Consider the following 17,575-nt stretch of genomic DNA (forward strand, 5'->3'; position numbering starts at 1 on the left):
GGACAGTATTCCCTTCTTTGTGATGTTAATACCGCATGTCATATGGCTTGTTTGAAACTAAGCCGAGAATAATAAATACTCGGGGGCGGCCTCCAAGATTGCTCCAGTGTATGAAGTTTTGAGAATGTCAGACATCATTTGCCAATAGTGCCTGAAAATCAACTTCTGCAATTTAGTTTTAAAGCTACTGAAAAAGTTTACTCCACATAGTTCAGTATAGATTGTTTTTTTTCTGTAATAATTTACAAAAATGTCCTTAAGTTAAAGTAGATGTTATTGTTCATTGAGGTTAAATAGATAAATGAGCATTTTAATCATTTTTCTCATGATTTAGAGTCAGACTATCAAAAGTTTGATTGGGTGTTTCGACAGCTACACTGCTAGTCTTCTTCATCAGGTGATGAAGTCAAATGTTTATGTGTTGCTATATGTAGCACCTTGGTGTTTTGTCATTGGTACATTTTGGCCCTCCATCATTGGGATATTTTGATCCTCATTATTATTCCAACCAGCAGATGTTGTTCTCCCGTAGGTCAGCTTTTTTACTGACTAGCTGTTATGCTTTTTGATTGAGGGCATCCATGCTTAAGGAATTTAAATTCTGCTCTCATTATTGATTAAGAAGCCATCCACATAAAACTTTACCCTAATAACATCAATAGAGAGAGTGGGATCAAAATTTCTGAAGTGCGGATGGCTACAATTAAAAAGCATCACAGCCGGTCAGTAACAAAGCGGACCTATGAGGGAATAACATCTGCTAGTAGGAATAATAATGAGGATTGAAATGCACCAAGGACAGAGTACTACAACGTACCAATGACAAAACACCAAAGTACTACATATAGCGACATGTAAACATTCAAACATGCTGCCTGACAAAGACTAGCAGTGTAGCAGTAGGAAACATTGCTGTCAAACTTTTGATAGCCTGACTCTATGTCATGAGACAAATGATTAAACATTTATTTCTTAATTTGTCCCTAAGTTGTTTGTTTTTGTAAATAAAACATCTTGTCTTCTGGCTAGAAATTTTAAACCACACAATTGTAAGCATAATTTGTTACCCATGATATTATTAGAATTTGAACTTAACTCCCTTATTTCACTTTTCACCTTTGATTCCACATACACTGTTCTTATAAGAAACATTAATGTTCTTATAATTAATTTTGTTTGAATTTAAAGGTGATATGCACTTGTTGCACAACAAACAAGAAGTTAAACTTTAGTTTTGTGGAAGTGAAGGGTGAGTAAAAGATATCTATTCAGGATATTAAGAGTTCGTCTGTGGAATGTTTTGGAAATGCACCTATCATCAGCCATCTCCTGGAGGGGGGAACCTTGGTTAAGGGAGCGGAATTTGCAAAGGGTGTAGTCAAAGAACTTAATTTCCCTTTCTAGGTGGGGAAAAAGGACAACCAAAGTTAAGAGATTGTCCCTCCTGGAGGGGTGGCACATGTCAGAACAAGAAGCCACATTAAAATTTGCAGGACAAATTAAAACTTTGCTTACTTCAACTTGAAGTGACTTGTTTCCGGCTCTCTTCAAAGTCCCCTGATTTTTTGTGATTGGCTGGCAAATGGGGAAGACAGGATTTTATTTGTCTGTGATTTTCCCTCAAGCATTGAGCAATTAGCCTTGTTTACTTTTTACATCTTCACAGATCTTGACAAAGTCTCAGTTCATAAACACACAAAAATTTTATCATCTTCCAAACAAGCTTGGTCACTAACTTAAACCTATATTTAATTTTGTTCATCTTTATGCACCTTTCTAACAAAGCATTACTACTATAACATTCCTTTGTAGCATTGATACTGCTCACAACAGTGCTGTTCGAGGATTTCTTTGTAAGGAACTGGAAAAGGAAAACAATGACTATGAAAAGTCAACCATCAAGTGTAAGTGATGTGTTCATATAATTTTCTGTTTAAAGTACATACATAAATGTGCTACTAGAGTGTGCATACAATTTACTTTTCTGGTCCAACAAAATATGGTCACCTTGTAAGAAATTTTTTAAACTTTTGTTTAATTCATCTGAAAGTTTGTTGTCTAGAGTACCCTAAAACAGAGCTTTTCGAGGTGCGTAACCTGTCTTGTGCCTGCCTTTAGTAGAAGACCCCTATTGTTTCTGTTGAATGAAACTTAACTTCGAAGAGACACATTTGATGCATATCAAACAATTTAATAGGTTGAATTTGAAAATGACCTAACCTGACTTTCTCATCGAATGTTGATGTAAGGTTGTCATTTACTAGAGAGAACAAATGGATAAATTTGAGAAAAGTAGCTTTCAATGTTAGGACAAGATTCTCATCAAAGACTTTTTCATGAATTTGGGTAATAAATAAATAATATGCAATTAACCTAATACTATTTTTATGTACCAGGTGCTGTGTCAAGATATTATGAAACAAAAAGACAACAATACCTTGACAATCCACCTGACAGAAGAAATAAAGCAGAGAAGACTGCTCTGCAATAAATTGATGCAAATTTCATGAGTGGCAAGGAGAATGGTGAGGGCAGTCAAGAGGATGTGTGGGTTGTGAGGTCACCACCGTGGCGTAGTCCACAGCTATCTCCTCTCTTAAAGAGACTTCAGGAGAAAATTGACAAACAGCCATCTTCCTCCTGAAGCTCACATCCACAAAATACAAGAGTAGAAGGAGAGCCATCCACACACAGTCTACCAACTTCCTCACCTGCATGGGCACTCCTTCCTGAGAGGTCTCCTTCTCAAAATAGGATTCCTCCCTCCCCACCGTCCCCACAGCATTGCAGTGGTGATGAAAGCGATGGGGAACCCTTGCATATGTTGGACACCAGCCCTGTCACAATCCGGAGGAGGCCAAACAGATGGCTACAGTCACTGTGGGACTAAATTAATGCCTAAGTGTTCTTTATTTACATAACTTGTATGTTTTGCCTTCTGTTTTTAATTCAGTTCATTTGACAGAATGGCAAGGTGGTTTATGGGTATTAGGGTGAATGGTTCCTTTTTAACCCTAACTCATGAAATATTTTTTTTTTTGCATATTGCATTATCTGGTTTCACAAATTGAAAAATTAACAAATGATGCCACTTTCTCTCTCTCTCTCATCTTGATTGGAACATAATCTGCCAGCTATTGCAAACAGTTCAAAAATCTGTGGGAAGAAACCTTAAATAACATAGAATTTTGTGGCGATCAACTCCATTTATTGTTGAAGTAATATTAGATGTACTGAAGACCTTTGTAAAGAATGCTACAGTTTTGGATATGCCACAGTTAATTTTATTGGAATGATTTCAAACAAGGTTCTTGAATTATTGTGCTCTTCAGACAACTTTTATGTTAAAGAATTGGCTTTAAAAAGGCACTTTCCAGCTCAGTCAATAACCAGGGCTCACTAAGTTGTTAACATGGTATGACTTGCTTAGAATTTATTGTTGTTTTTGATAAAATTTTATTACTCTCTAATATTAGAGTATAGACATTTCTTTTGTTGTTCTTGTCTTCATATCTGACTGATGGAAAAATGTCTTTTTATCATACTAAAATTATTGTCGTGGTGTAATGATTTATGTAAATATTGAAAATGTTGCTTCCATCCATGTCAAGCATTAAGCACTTTTAGCTTAGTATATTTAATTATTACACAATCTAAATTTTTCCCTTTTTGTGCATAAGGTTAGACTTAGTTGTTAGTCATCACATGATGAAATAGATTCTGTAAATTGGCCATTTTGAGTATTATTTATTAGATATTAAAATAATTTATAGTTTTATGGCGTAAGGGTTCTGAGAAAAATACACTAGTAAGAGGGTGCAGAATTATCGGGAGAATTCGTTGCTTTTTCCAAGAACACCTGATAGTATGTAGTGTGGATCAGGAATGCCGAGTGAAATTTCTCGTACCGTGGAATATCAAAATCTAGAATACGAATCTATTCTTCAAGTATCGAGAAATTTCGGGTTCTTGAATATCAAGCCATTCTCATAGTAACGTGGAAAACCGGCTTCTAGAATACAGACCGATTCGTCTAGTACCGTGGAATTTCGGGTTCTTGAATACTACGCGATTCTCGTATTACCGTGGAAAATCGGGTTCTAGAGTACAGATCGATTCGTCTGGTACCGTAGAATTTCGGGACAAGAATACTTAGTGAAACTGTTCTCACGGTGGAAAAGACAATTTTTAGAAAGACACGAAAGAAAGACACAATTTGACTGACCGCGCGCTCGTATACGGTACGCCATTATTTGCGGCAAATCTGAAAGTATAAGGAAATTTCCAGGTCTCCACACGCCGCGTTTCAATGACGTATCCTGACATCGGATTTTCCATGCGACGGGTTAAGTCCGAATTGGAACGAATAAAGTTCCTGACACTCGGTGGACACATCGCATGTCTTGGAACACGGTACGTCCGGATATGTCCGTGTTCTCGAAGAATACGGGTCTGTATCGTGTGGTTTCAGCACCGCGATACGCCCTATCTCACACAGTGTTGGTATTAGCCATACCCAGCTACCGAAACGTACTCGTAGTATTTACGAAAAGCTAAACGTAACGATCGGTACTCCTGTCTAATTCCCTGCTTTTAGTTTATCTTATCGAATATCCATCGCGGGGAATTATGATTTTCACAAGTCTCGTTATCATTGTGTTGATCGTTTTATAATGGTCGCAATAATGTATCACATTACATCCGACAAACTCTGTAGCCTCATGCAATGCACGTATATGGCGACGAACGAAATTATGAATCTCGCCGCTACCGTCACACCGCCGATGAATTGTTAAACCGTTTGTATTTTTGAACGTAGGGGTAGGGGTTATTATTGCACGTTATTGTTCGCCTAGTTATCACATTGTAAAAATATACCGATCGAGAAGTTGACATTCTCCAGGTGTAGCGTCAAACTTTTTTGTGAACGCACGAGGAGATAATATCGAGCGGTGAAGGCCGTCCAAACTAAGAAATCTGGGGGCATGCTCTTACAGAACATTTTTAAATCAAGGGTTTCGGAAATGCCATTTCCTGCGTTTTTTTTTCTTTTTTTGCAATTTAGGCAAATAAATTAAAATGATTTTGTTGGTGTTTTAGTTTCCCCACCTCCAGTATTATCGGTAAATAAGGCACAATTTTACGGCTGGCTGCGGAAAATATTACATACATTTGTACACCGGTATCATGCAGCTATGTGGCACCGTTCGAAAAGGCCACTTCTGGGCATGTTTAAAAACTAACTTCCCGTATGGAAACCCAGACTGGGCCGCAAACCAGTCGTAACACGAGAAAATTGTCCTTACTCTTCTCTGCCAACGTCTGTCTATTCCACACATTCTTAATTATTAGTTCATTATTTTTCCCTTTCATACTTCTTTTGATATCTTAATTAACTACCCTACCCCCCACCCTCATGAAAACAAATTAGCGTCGCCTGACTCATGAAGTGGTCTACACTTCATATCAGTTCGTATGGTAAAGCCTCATGTATTATAACAATAGGTGATTGGAAGATACAGAGGGAGTAGAGAGGAATTTTTAAATTGTTCAGTGGACTGTTTTCAATGCTTCGAATAAAAAACCCTCAAAGTCATTTTGTTCTACAATATAACTCGTTTTGTTATTGCAACTACAAAGGAGGTATCGCTTTATTGACGCTAACAGTCTGTTTACAAGCATTTTCTGTGTTTCTTGACCTTCCTTAACTGGTGTAACGTACTAAATGATGTGATTATACCATTTTTTGTTAGGCAGTTGGACAACAATCAGTTGAAGGGATTACCATCAGACATTTTTAGCAAAAACACCTTGTTACGGCGCTTGTAAGTTTATACTCTTCTTTATTTTTGCAAAAGACGCCTTAAATCCAAATCTACCGAACATACAATAATGCCTTATCTCCAAGTGACCTAGATGCCTTCTTTCCTCTAATGCTGATGCACAGCACCCTTGTTCCTACCTCCCCCTATGTGCCACTCCTCGTCTCCCGAAATGTTAATTTCTCTTTATAAAATGAGCAGCCCTAGTAATAGATCTTTTTAGCTGTGTGGTCACGTAGTTTGCAGTAGGTAAACAAGGATTCGAAATGGCTGCTCAAGTACGTACCGCAGACGACATTTTATGGACGAAATTCCTTCTCCTCTTGCCGAAATTATTATATTCACGAAGAAAATAACCACTCTAATGACTGCGCTAATATAGAAATGAGCGAAAATTGACGTAAAATCCTTTTCAATACAAAAGTTGAGATTGTTAAAAACAGTCTTGCGAGCATACGATCTTTAAAGTTTAAAAAAATACACGAGGCCGGCACAAAAGAGAGGCAAATATATTAAACAGAATCCAACCTTGAAAGTAGGCAGTTCAATGCGTGGGTGCTGTCGCATCTTATCCTAAGAAAGCGGCATTAACACTTGGACTTAAAAATTTCCTTTAAGACATGCATTGGTTTCGGAAAATTCGTTCCGTGATAGATTGTCCACAAAGAAAAAAAAAAGTAAACAAATTTGTTAAAGGAAACATTCGAGGGTGGAATTTCCCCCTTAGACCTTCCCTCTTCCTTAACTAGTCTAGTTATTAGGTTAAGAATATCCATGCTATTCGGTGCTTAGGTCTGTGTTTCAGTTTTCTTCTGATTATTATCCTTTGAATTAAGGGATGACAAAACAAAACAAGAAAAAAAAAGAAATAGAAAAAAAGAAAAACAATCAGCCCAGTGACACCTGTTATTTGATTAAAACACGAGAGCCTAGTTTGAATAAGCAGTCAAAGCAACAAGCAACATGAGACCTGTGAGGAAGCCTCATTTCTTGAAAAATAATATTCCACGATGGAACATATATCTGAAGCAGAACACAGAACTTCCTAAATTACTGTCGTGCTCGATAAGGTGCATTTGAACTAAACCAACGGCACCCAGAAATTTGTTAGCGATCATAAAATAGAAATCCTGATAATGATTTGTAATAGGAAACAAAACCGGACATTGGGAGAACACTTTTCTCCCTACTGATATCCATTACATTCAGCGCTTAAATTAAGGTTGTTTTCATTGTGTCCTTTTTCAAATAAGCCTTTTGGTGTAATATATTTTCAAATTTGTTAGGGGCGGCAGGAATATTCAGTAGATGATAAGTGTGTACAGCATTGAATCAAAGAGATTGTTTCTTTTTAGAGAGATTTTGAGGTTATAAATGTAAAGAATGTAAAGAATGGTTTATGTTTAGAAAAGTGTAAGATGTATTATGAAATAGAATATGAAAGTACTGTCATACAAAACTTTTAACAAAAACTTTTTTCTGAATTCCGTTATGAACGATTTTGCATTGGTGATTTTCCCCAACAAATTGAAGTTGACTACTTAAACAAGACTTTCACGTGAAATGAGAAGAAAGGAAACAAATGGCTTGGATAAAATCCAATGCAAATCCAGAACCGAAAGGCACAAAACCTGTCTGAAAGGAAAGAATACATAGTCGAGCGCGACAAGGGATCGTGGTTTGCCCAACTTTCAATGATTTGCGGAGCAAGAACATGTTTAATTTTTCCCTTGGTTTTAGCCTTACCCTACCATCGAAACGTACTGGAAGTATATTCGACTGACCAGTGAGATAATATAGCACAAAGAGATGATTTTAAGTGTCGCTCTCACTAAGAGTGGTCCTCTCGACTTCCCGTCAGAAAAAAGTTTTCTTTTAATTTTTTCCCATGAAAAGGGTTTAGGACGCATGTTTCAAGAATACTCTAGTTATTCTCCAATTCTCTCTTTTTGCGTCGCCACAAGTCAAAAATGATTTTTGACCAGACGTCAAAAATGATTTTTGACCAGACCACCCCTGTGAACGGCTATCGAAAGTGCAAAATGTCAAAGATTTTGTCCAGCGCGCAGCGACTACAACAATGTAGCTCTGGGAACTCTATCCTGCTACAAGTTACAAGATGTATTCAGTTAGTTCACAGACAAAATATGGAAACTTCAGCTGAAATATTTTACATACCAGCGTGATCAGAGGAGACCCTTCCCTTCGACCTTAATTTGCATATTAAAAATTCACTACTTTGTACGAAAGAATTCTCAAAATACAGGCGTTAATCGGGCTTGAAAAACATATCAGTGCATTATTTATACACCAATGAGGTCACGGATTGCCTTAAACCCGCAGGTAGATCTATAGCTTCCATCCACCAACTTCTTAAAAAGAACGCAAATCCATGTGTTTGCTCAATTGCACTCGTGTCAAAGATCATTTGCATGATTCTGAAAATTGACCAATATCTCCTTTTAAACGATCAAACTTCGTTCGTTTATCTTCTACATTGAAGATTTTAGGTTAATAGCAATAGTCTTAATGAAAACATTAACGATTCCCTCTTTATCAAATGAGACAAACGGGAACGAGTTTTGAGTGATATAACTAAGCCAAGACTGCCACCGTCATTTTGGATCTCCGCCGGGGTAGATTTTAGTCACGTGCTAGGCAACGTATAATCAATGACAAGATAGAATTGCATTTCAGGCCTATTTATCAATTTTGTGGTGAATAACTTTCGCATTTTAATACGTAATACGTATTTTGAATCTTCAAATTGTCTTTAACCTTAAAAGAAAATTGTTCGTTAAAAATTCACTAAAAATCCGTAGCTAAAATTGTTTGTTTAGGCGTTATTTGATTTTCGTGTTTACTTATAATTTCGTCAGTCGCCGGCATCTTTTGTTGCTTCACACAGGAAAAATACACGATACGAAACGTAATGATCGATTTTGTCCTTAATCTCACACCATAACAGAAAAAGCTTTTGAACATCTGTAAACTCCGTGCGCTTCGCAGTAAGTGATATTTTCAATGAATCTTCGGATTGTTTTCAAGTTCAAGGATTGTGAATTACAATTTTATGAAAAACGAAGGTTGTTCTGTTATTTCAGTGTGAATCCTAGCATGCCTGCAAGTAGCTGGCGCCGCTTGTTGAAACTAAAAGGAAAAAAAACACTCTTTTAAGATTATCATTGGCTTCTTTTTCACCCCACCACTATTCTTAGCAACAAAGGTCGCCATTTCGTTTGTTTATTGCTTGCCAAAAACTATCAAATGCACTCAAAAGCCTAAAATCGAAAAAAAGTTTACAGAAATCGACCAATCGAGCGAGCGAGCGAATGCTACTCCCCACATCGTATCTATAACTCGCTCTTGCGCATGCGCGCAATTCACGAGTTAAAAATGGCGAGTCAAACTTTCCAGTGAGAGTGCGAGACATGTTCAACTGTTGTTTCTGTGATACGGTAGAGTAGCTAGGGATACTTTGAACGTTGTGTCCTGACAGTTGCATAATATCAATTGGCAGCAAGTCGTTGTTTCCAGATTTTACATTATTTACTGCCAAAGTAAAACGGTGCATCTCTAGCTTCCATCCACCAACTTCTTAAAAACAACGCAAATCCATGTGTTTGCTCAATTGCGCACGTGTCAAAGATCATTTGCATGATTCCTAAAATTGACCAAGATCTCCTTTTGACCGTTCAAACTTCGTTCGTTTATCGTCTACATTGAGGATTTTAGGTTTTCATAGCAACTGAATGGAGAATAGATGCCGAGTTGTCCTAAAACGTTGCGGAAACGTGATCAATCGTAACGATTGCGCGCTTGCGTGACTTACAAAGTAGACGCCTTCTCGATAGTTTACTTTGAAATACCAATTCATGAACTACGCACAGTGAGGAGAAGATCAAAATTAAAGAATAAAATTTGGCACTCTGGTCATAACAGACATATTGCGTTGCTTAAAAGGACACAAAGACAAGTTAAAATAGGTTACAGAGTTTATATTTACAAAACAACACGCATACACTCTGAAACAATTCTTGCCGTTTCTCCCGAGATTTAGTACACGGAATCCGATGAACTGGCCCTCCTTTCTGCAAATTTGTTCCCGTCATTAATGATGTTATGCTCCTATGGACCACAACGGTTTCGAGCGACAAACTCGACATTTCCCTGCGACCATCAAAATCAACTGGACAAACCCGGCTTGATATATTGCGTGACGTCTTGTGCAAACTTATCTCTTTGTCATACGACCTGTTTCGCGGCTTCTACAAGTTGGAGCCAAAATTAGTTAATGTAACGAATTAAGATCGAAGGTTATTAAAATGGACTGAAGAATTTTACATTTTAAAGAGAATTTTATCTTTTAAAACGCTTATTTAATCATGGAAAGCAAAGATTGAAGTGGCTTTGGGCATTTTAGCCTTCATTCCTACTTTCATGCTTTATAGCCCAATATGTCCCAATAATTGTGGTGCAGTTTTTTTTGAAAATATACATTAGTTTTCGAGGAATGTTTTTCTTAGTTTGACCGTTCAAATATGCAAATTTTCACGGTGACTATTACCCGAATTGTGTGACCTCATCTAACGAATTTATTTGACCTCCGCTATTTCTGTCGACATGACCCTTTGTTTTATCATCTCAACTTAATACCCTGTCATTACTTAAGCTGGCAAAGAAATATTTAGTTTTTGGTGAATACTTTTGTCCTACATACCTTTCCTACAAGTTTTAACAATGACTGATATGACAGAATCTACTGAGCTTCCGGATTCAAAAAGACAAAAGGATGGTTAGAAAGTTACTGTAAACATTTCCTTGTGTATCTAACTCAAAGTCTGGCAAAATTTGCTTGCTAGCGACTATGAAATATACATGGCGTGCCTACTTGTCGCCACCGTTACTAGCATAAATCACTACAATTTATGAAAAAACGCACATAATACTCTTACCTTGTTTATCCATGATTTTATTAGCTGTTTCGATGATCACGTTATGCTCCACCTCGCTCTAGCCAGATTTGAGTTCCATTTTATACATCTACTCCATCTTATTATATCAGCTGCATGAGAAGCGTGACAGATAGATGTAAATCCAAAGATGAATCAACCTCCGAAATACCAAGAGATGGGTTTTTTTCCTATTTGCATGTTTTCTAGAAAAACCTTCTAGGAATTACTGCCTTTAGTAATCTAAAATTTCCAGACCCATCAATGATTCCTTTGCCGGCGGAAGTCAAAGAATAGTTACAAAAGTCAATTTGATTGAGAAGCTACCTACTGATTTAGCTAATTGATCTGTTGTATAAACGTCTGATCTTACATGATAATATGGAGATTTGCGTTTCGTTTAAATCGTTTGCTGGTGGAACTTGTGGGTTTAGTTATCGAGAAGACCAAAGTTGCATATCCCAAGTCGTTCCCTTACGCATGCGTAGTTGTTAAAAATACATTTCAATTCACTTGCGGAGTTGCAAGTTTTCAAATCCAGAAAATGAAGTTGATCTTATTTTGTCGAGCACCGGCATCTTCGAGACGCCAAAAGATATCGCTGATTTTACAATTTGCCCCACAGGCATGTTTAGTACTCAATTAAATGACGCTCATTTGTTGTACTCGCTTCCTTCGACTGAAGAGATGAAATAACAGTTAAATCGATTTTTTGTCATACAACGTGTGGTTGTGTTTTTAAAAACGACTCGCGCACAATTTTTTTTTCTTGTGGGTATTCGCGAGTCGATGAAAGAACAGTCTATTAATTATAAGGGCTGCTATTCTCTGGAATACAGTTGCATTCAAACATCCGGATGTAACAAAAATAAACGATGAACTAAAGATTCGAAACAAAGTAGGATTCATGAGTTAAGAGACTTTCATTTCAAAGCGACATCCGCCTGAACCTTTGATTTAAGTAATGACGATTTTATATATTTCTAATGGCTTCAGTATTAACATTTCGTGGGAGCATGGGCTTAAAGCAACAAGATAAATCAAGCAAATAAATAACGTGACGATCTATGAGCGTAAAAATTACTTGAGTCTTTCAATTCCTACAAGAAAAATGTATCAATGTTAAAAATATAATTCTTATAAATTAAATAAACTGATTGGAAAGTCTCATGAATAGATCATAATTGGGAAATGTCGCGTGAACCAGAAACCAAATGATTCTCACACCTTTCCCTGTTCGTTTGTTTTTGTTTGCTTTTTTGCACACAGGGCTTGCCAAAGCTTTTACTTGCTTTGGCTTTTTGTTTTGTTTGTCTTTTTTTTTTTTTTTGAGAAGAGAAGTAGCACCTTTTTCAGTTTTCGAGCACTCTTATATCTTGAACTTTGTTGTCCTATACAATGCAATTGAAAATACATTAACTTATTTTTGATAGGCTGTTGAACAACAACCAGTTGAAGAATTTATCATCAGGCATTTTCAGTAGTAATACCCATCTAGAGTGGCCGCACTTGGACTATGAAATACCCTTAAAAACATGCATTAATTCAGGAAAATTTGTTCGCGAAATAGATTATCAAAGAAACATTTGTAAGGAAATTTGCTAACGGAATTATTCTGGGGTAGAATTTCACTCTTTGAACCTTTCCCTCTTCCTTAAATAGCCACATTAACAAGTCAAGAATATTCTATGTGGTTCAGTACTCAGATCTGTGTTTCAATTTTCCTACAAATATTCTCTTTTGGACGAAAGGATTAAAAATTTAAAAAGATAAAAAAAGGAAATATGACAACCCCATATATAAATTATCTTGTAATAATTGTGGGTTTATTTTAGGCCTTTCTATCAGAGCATGAGAACAGAAATATTAACTTTTTTTAGGGCAGCACTCTTATTCTCTGAACTTTGTTGTCGCATACCATGCAATTGAAAATGCATTCATTTATGTTTGATAGGTGGTTGAACAACAACGAGTTAAAGAATTTACCATCAAGCATTTTCAGTAACAATACCCGGCTGACTCGGCTGTAAGTTTGGAGTCTTTTTGAATATTTGTGTAAGAGCAACGCATGGAATCCGACCTTCAAAGCAGCCGTTTGAATGCGTGGGTGATATCGCATATTTGGGTTATATCCTAGTAAAGCTGCATTAACACATTTTCATTTGAAACATGCATCGGTTTAGGAAAATTCGCTCGCTAAATAGATCGTTAAAGAAAAATTTGTATGGAAATTTTTTAGCGATCATTCCGTGTGGTGCAGTGATAGCGCTTGCGCTCTCTAAATAGGCTTAGTGGGGTTCGATTCCCTCTCACAACGAGAACGCCGCTTTTTTTCCTTTATCTGAAGGAGTGAACAAAATAATTAAATATCTAATATACTTTTTTTTTCATTAACTAACAGTCTATTTACCAAACTTTATTCCTTTGACTGCCGTCACCTAACCAGTTTGTAAATACACTATTTTGGGCAGATAAATGATTTTCTAGTCCGCGTTTTATGCCTTATTTACGCTCTCCATAATTAGTAAAGTTGATATGCTAAGATTAGCCACAGTTAGGATAACTTAGAACGCGGCTTTGTTGAACAATAGCTTACTCTGTTTAATTATCCGACCAATAATTTTTTTGTGGAAAATGATAGACCAATCGTGCCATCTTTGTGTTTTCAAAACAAACTAGTTTTATGAAGTCTGTGAATAAGAGTCCTCCTCTTTCCTCTACATTTCGTATTAATGCGAGCGGCCATCTGATTCCATTGCTCACTAAAACATGGCGAGTTAAACGTTCCAGTGAGAGTGTGAGACATATTCAACTGTTGTTTCTGTGAGACGGTAGAGTAGCTAGTGATACTTTGAACGTTTTTGCGTCCTGACAGTTGCATACATGATATCAGTTGACAGCACGTCGTTGTTTCCAGATTTTACATTATTTTATTGGCAAAGTAAAACGGTGCATCGTCGGTTTTCATTTCCACGGGTCGCTTTTCTGCGTAGACTTCGTAGACCTTTACTGGACATTTCTGGTCGTTCGGCACAGCAAACATTTTCGGTGCAATGGCTCTTACATTCCGTGGATGGTTTCCTGAACGAGTTTTGGTTTCTCTTTCATTGAATTCGAGGTACTCCTGCCATGTAGAAGTTTTGACAAAGTCTTACGTCTCCCCTTGAACACATTTCCCTATGCTCCTCGCAGCCTACTAACCCAAAATGGATTGTATTGTTGAACCATACCGTGTTTAAAAGCGCTTCTACCGTGGAACTTCCCAAGAGATCTTTTTCAAACAGAACTTGAATATCTTCCTCACAAAGCAGCAGAAGCATTAGGCTTGTTGCCTATGCCTTTCCGTTTTAGATCCCTTTGCTTTGACTGAGGCGCTTTCCGAGTTTGCTCGAACTGGACGTCTTTCATAAGACAAAGACCATAGTTCATTTTTCTTCGAATGGCCCTCAAAGCTAGCGAAGAATGCCCTTAAGGAATTAGGCTCGTATTCCTAGTTGTCTTCTTTTTTTGCGAACCGTTATAAGGAACTCGCTGACAAACTTGTTCAGCGCTTGAGGAGTCATTAGTTCATTTGCCTCGTCCCGCCTTTCAAAACAAGAAATTCATGGAACACAGCAACATATCGTTTAGTCTTTTTCTTGGTGTTTTTATTTTCCTGTCCGTCTATGAACTCCTCTACTGATAAATTTAGGCTCTGAAAACGGTTAGTCTGATTTGAAGCCATCTTTCTTAAAAAATGCGTCGTTGTCAGTGTGATAGTGGCTTTATAAGGGTCGAAGTAATATATATCACATCCGACAAACTTTGTGGCCACATGCAATGCACATATGTAGCGATGAATGAAATTACGAATAACGTCGCCACCGTCACTCCGCTGATGAATTTTTCATACGTTTCTATTTTTGAGCGTAGCGCTGGTGGGTATTATTGTACGTTATTGTTCATCTAATTGTAAATTTATCCCGATTTCTTCGAGAAGTTGACATCCTCCAGGTGTAGCGTGAGATTTTTAAGGTAAACGCACGAGAACATAACACCGAGCGCCGAAGGCCGTCCAAAGTAATGAATCTAGGAGCATGCTCTTACAGAAGATTTTAAATCTAGCGTCTCGAAAGTGCCATTTCCTGCATTTTTCATTTGAGCTCTGAGTGATAAAGAAAACAATAGGTCGCTTAGGGCGAAGAGTCAACTTTCGGCGGATGGAATTGAGAATTTTCCCCTCTAAATGCTGTTTTATGGCATCTACAAGCATAAAGAAGCTTCAAAGTGCTCAATTCAGGCATCCACCATAAGTTGTATACGTAAATTTGATATATAGTTAAGTCCGCTCTTTCTGCAGTGTTGTTTGTAATTTTCAAAAATGAGCCCGCTCTGCTAAAAAAATTTAACCGAAATCACGATATATTTTCCAATTTACATACCCCTCTCTCTTATTTTAATTATTCTGAATAAAAATGTCATCGGGAACAAGTTGGACTTTTAAGCAGAGGCGAGATTAAAAGTTGCATGTTTACGGTCATGGCAGCAGAGGGAAATAGGTGTTAAGCGAAAAAATAATTTTCAGTGTCAAAATCCACTTTAAAAAAATTACGTGATTTTTTGTTCTTATAAATGATCGATCTAAATATGCGAAGCGTAAAAGTTCTTCAAACAAGAAGTTTGTGAAAAAACGAGCCATTTATGATAGTTAATCAAAAACTAGGCCTTCGAGCGCAGAACGGATTTTCGCACGGGAAAATTTAGTTTTCATTATTTCGGGAAATCAAGGTTGCTTCCTACTCTTTTAGACTAAGACCGATTCATGGGGCTAGTTTGAAAGAGATCAATTGTTTTAAACCGAAATGCACCGGTCCGCTTCTAGAGAGACTGCGACTTAAAGCTCTAGAAACCATATTCTACTGGAAGATGTGGCAGCGCATTGAAGTTTCCCTGCCCTGAACTCACTGTAGTAAATAATCTCTGACAGCTGTTGTTTTAGAAACTATCAAATTGTTCTAATTCGACATATGAACAGAACTGCAAGCTTCTGAACTTACGGTATTTTTCAGGAATATTAAGACAACTAAAACTGAGTAAATTGAATGGCGCGTTCAACCACTTCCTTTTTTTTTCCTACGAAATTTACCATTCGAACCAAAGAGGAAGAATTGTATACTTGTTTTATGATAGAAATAATAATGATAATAATAAAAAAGACACAAAAATGAGAAAGCAAAGGAAGCCCAGACATTGAAAAGTTTCTCTTAACCAGCCTCGTTTCCATGTTCTTCAGGGTCTTCAAATGGCCTTGAGCCGCAATTTTTTAACAAAAATAGATTTCAATCTTAAAATATCTCTTTCATGATCAAAACCAAGTTTATATGCAAAATTTGAGCCAAATCAGTGGGCCTGTCTGTCCGCAGCTTTTCGATCTGGCTTCTTTTTTATGGACTATCGCTTTTGATAAGGCCGAACCAACACTTGACCAAGGATATTTTATCAAATCGCTCGGTTCAGGAAAAATCGTTCGCTACATACATCACAGGGAACTTCTGATTGAACTTTTCGAATTCAATCGCAAAAAGGGCAAAATCACGAAAAATGTCTAAGCTATTTCAAATGCTCTTTGCATAAACTATTGTTTGTGTTTTCACCTTATTTTATAATGGTAAGGAAAAGCCCATTTAAGAAACTCGAATATCATGTTGTTTCCCATGCCGACATTGAAATCTTTCCTGTGGAAAATAATAGATTGACGAATGTGTTACTTACGGATGGATGTCTTAAAAGACATTTGCGCCTGATAAGCGAAACTAATTAATGGAGTTGACAGATTTACCTGAAAATATAAATACGTTGCTGTACTATGAGCAACATGGGCTCTTACCAAAAACATTTCTTGTCACTTGAAGATATTGATGATAATGATAATACGTTTATATCAGTAATGCGCCTGAAGACTAACTATCGTCATTTGTTGACAGGCTCTTGGACAACAACCAGTTGGAGAATTTGCCAAAAGACATATTTATGAACAATATCGAACTAGGAAGGCTGTAAGTCAACAGTGAAGGCTATTCTTTCTAATTTAATCATGCAGGCAATGTACAGGGACGATGAGCAGGGACAAATAAAAGACTTACAAGGATAATTGTGACAGTTACAACATTGAAATGATCAGACATATCCACCAAAGTCACAAAGTGTATCATTGTTTTAAAAAATATCAGTAGCTAAGGCCAGGCTTTTTAGTCATCAATCAGACAAAATTTATGATGTATACACTCAGGCCATTAGTTCTAAGACTAATTAGCCTTCGAGCATTAGGGTGGAAGGAAGGGGTGGGGAGGAAGGTTGGGTAGCCACTGGAGGGTTACATCTTCCATGCTAGGAAAAGGGAGTTCGTCCCCTCGCGCTTGATTCTAAATCTTGGATTAGTTCGTTACAGAAAATAAACAAGTAACATGAATAGGCAATAATTTTTTTGGATACTTTCTAAAGCTATGCAAAGCCTTAATTGTGTCTAACGTTTGCATAACCTTCTTGGATTCTCCCAGCTTCCCTTCGTGTTTAGATGAGAATATATAAACACAGAAAAAGCTCTCTGCCGTTCAAATATAGAATTGACGGAATCCACGAGATTTGGTCCGAACGTTGCTAGAACAATGAAGGAAAAAAAAACGATGTTGGTTTTTTTTTTTTTCTTTTTCGCCGCAAATATTCTATCGACAGCCTAGGAACGCATCTAGTTTGCAAATGTTTCGGTGCTTAAACTCGGCAGCTCAATTTAAAGAAAATTAAGAGCTAATGTCAACGTGCATC

General features: G+C 37.1%; 1 protein-coding gene across 1 annotated transcript in view; it reads left to right on the forward strand.

Moving 5' to 3' along the window:
* Positions 1-4,309: 4,309 nt before the first annotated feature.
* LOC136280782 (leucine-rich repeat-containing protein 15-like) overlaps positions 4,310-17,575 on the forward strand; it is a 29,179-nt gene continuing 15,913 nt past the window's right edge. The window contains exons 1-3 of the mRNA XM_066166480.1: positions 4,310-4,413; positions 5,754-5,825; positions 16,738-16,809. Of these exons, the coding sequence (XP_066022577.1) occupies positions 4,310-4,413; positions 5,754-5,825; positions 16,738-16,809 (248 nt within the window). The remainder of the gene's footprint in view (positions 4,414-5,753; positions 5,826-16,737; positions 16,810-17,575) is intronic.

The sequence above is a fragment of the Pocillopora verrucosa genome, chromosome 5, assembly GCF_036669915.1.
Source record: "Pocillopora verrucosa isolate sample1 chromosome 5, ASM3666991v2, whole genome shotgun sequence".
NCBI lineage: Eukaryota > Metazoa > Cnidaria > Anthozoa > Scleractinia > Pocilloporidae > Pocillopora > Pocillopora verrucosa.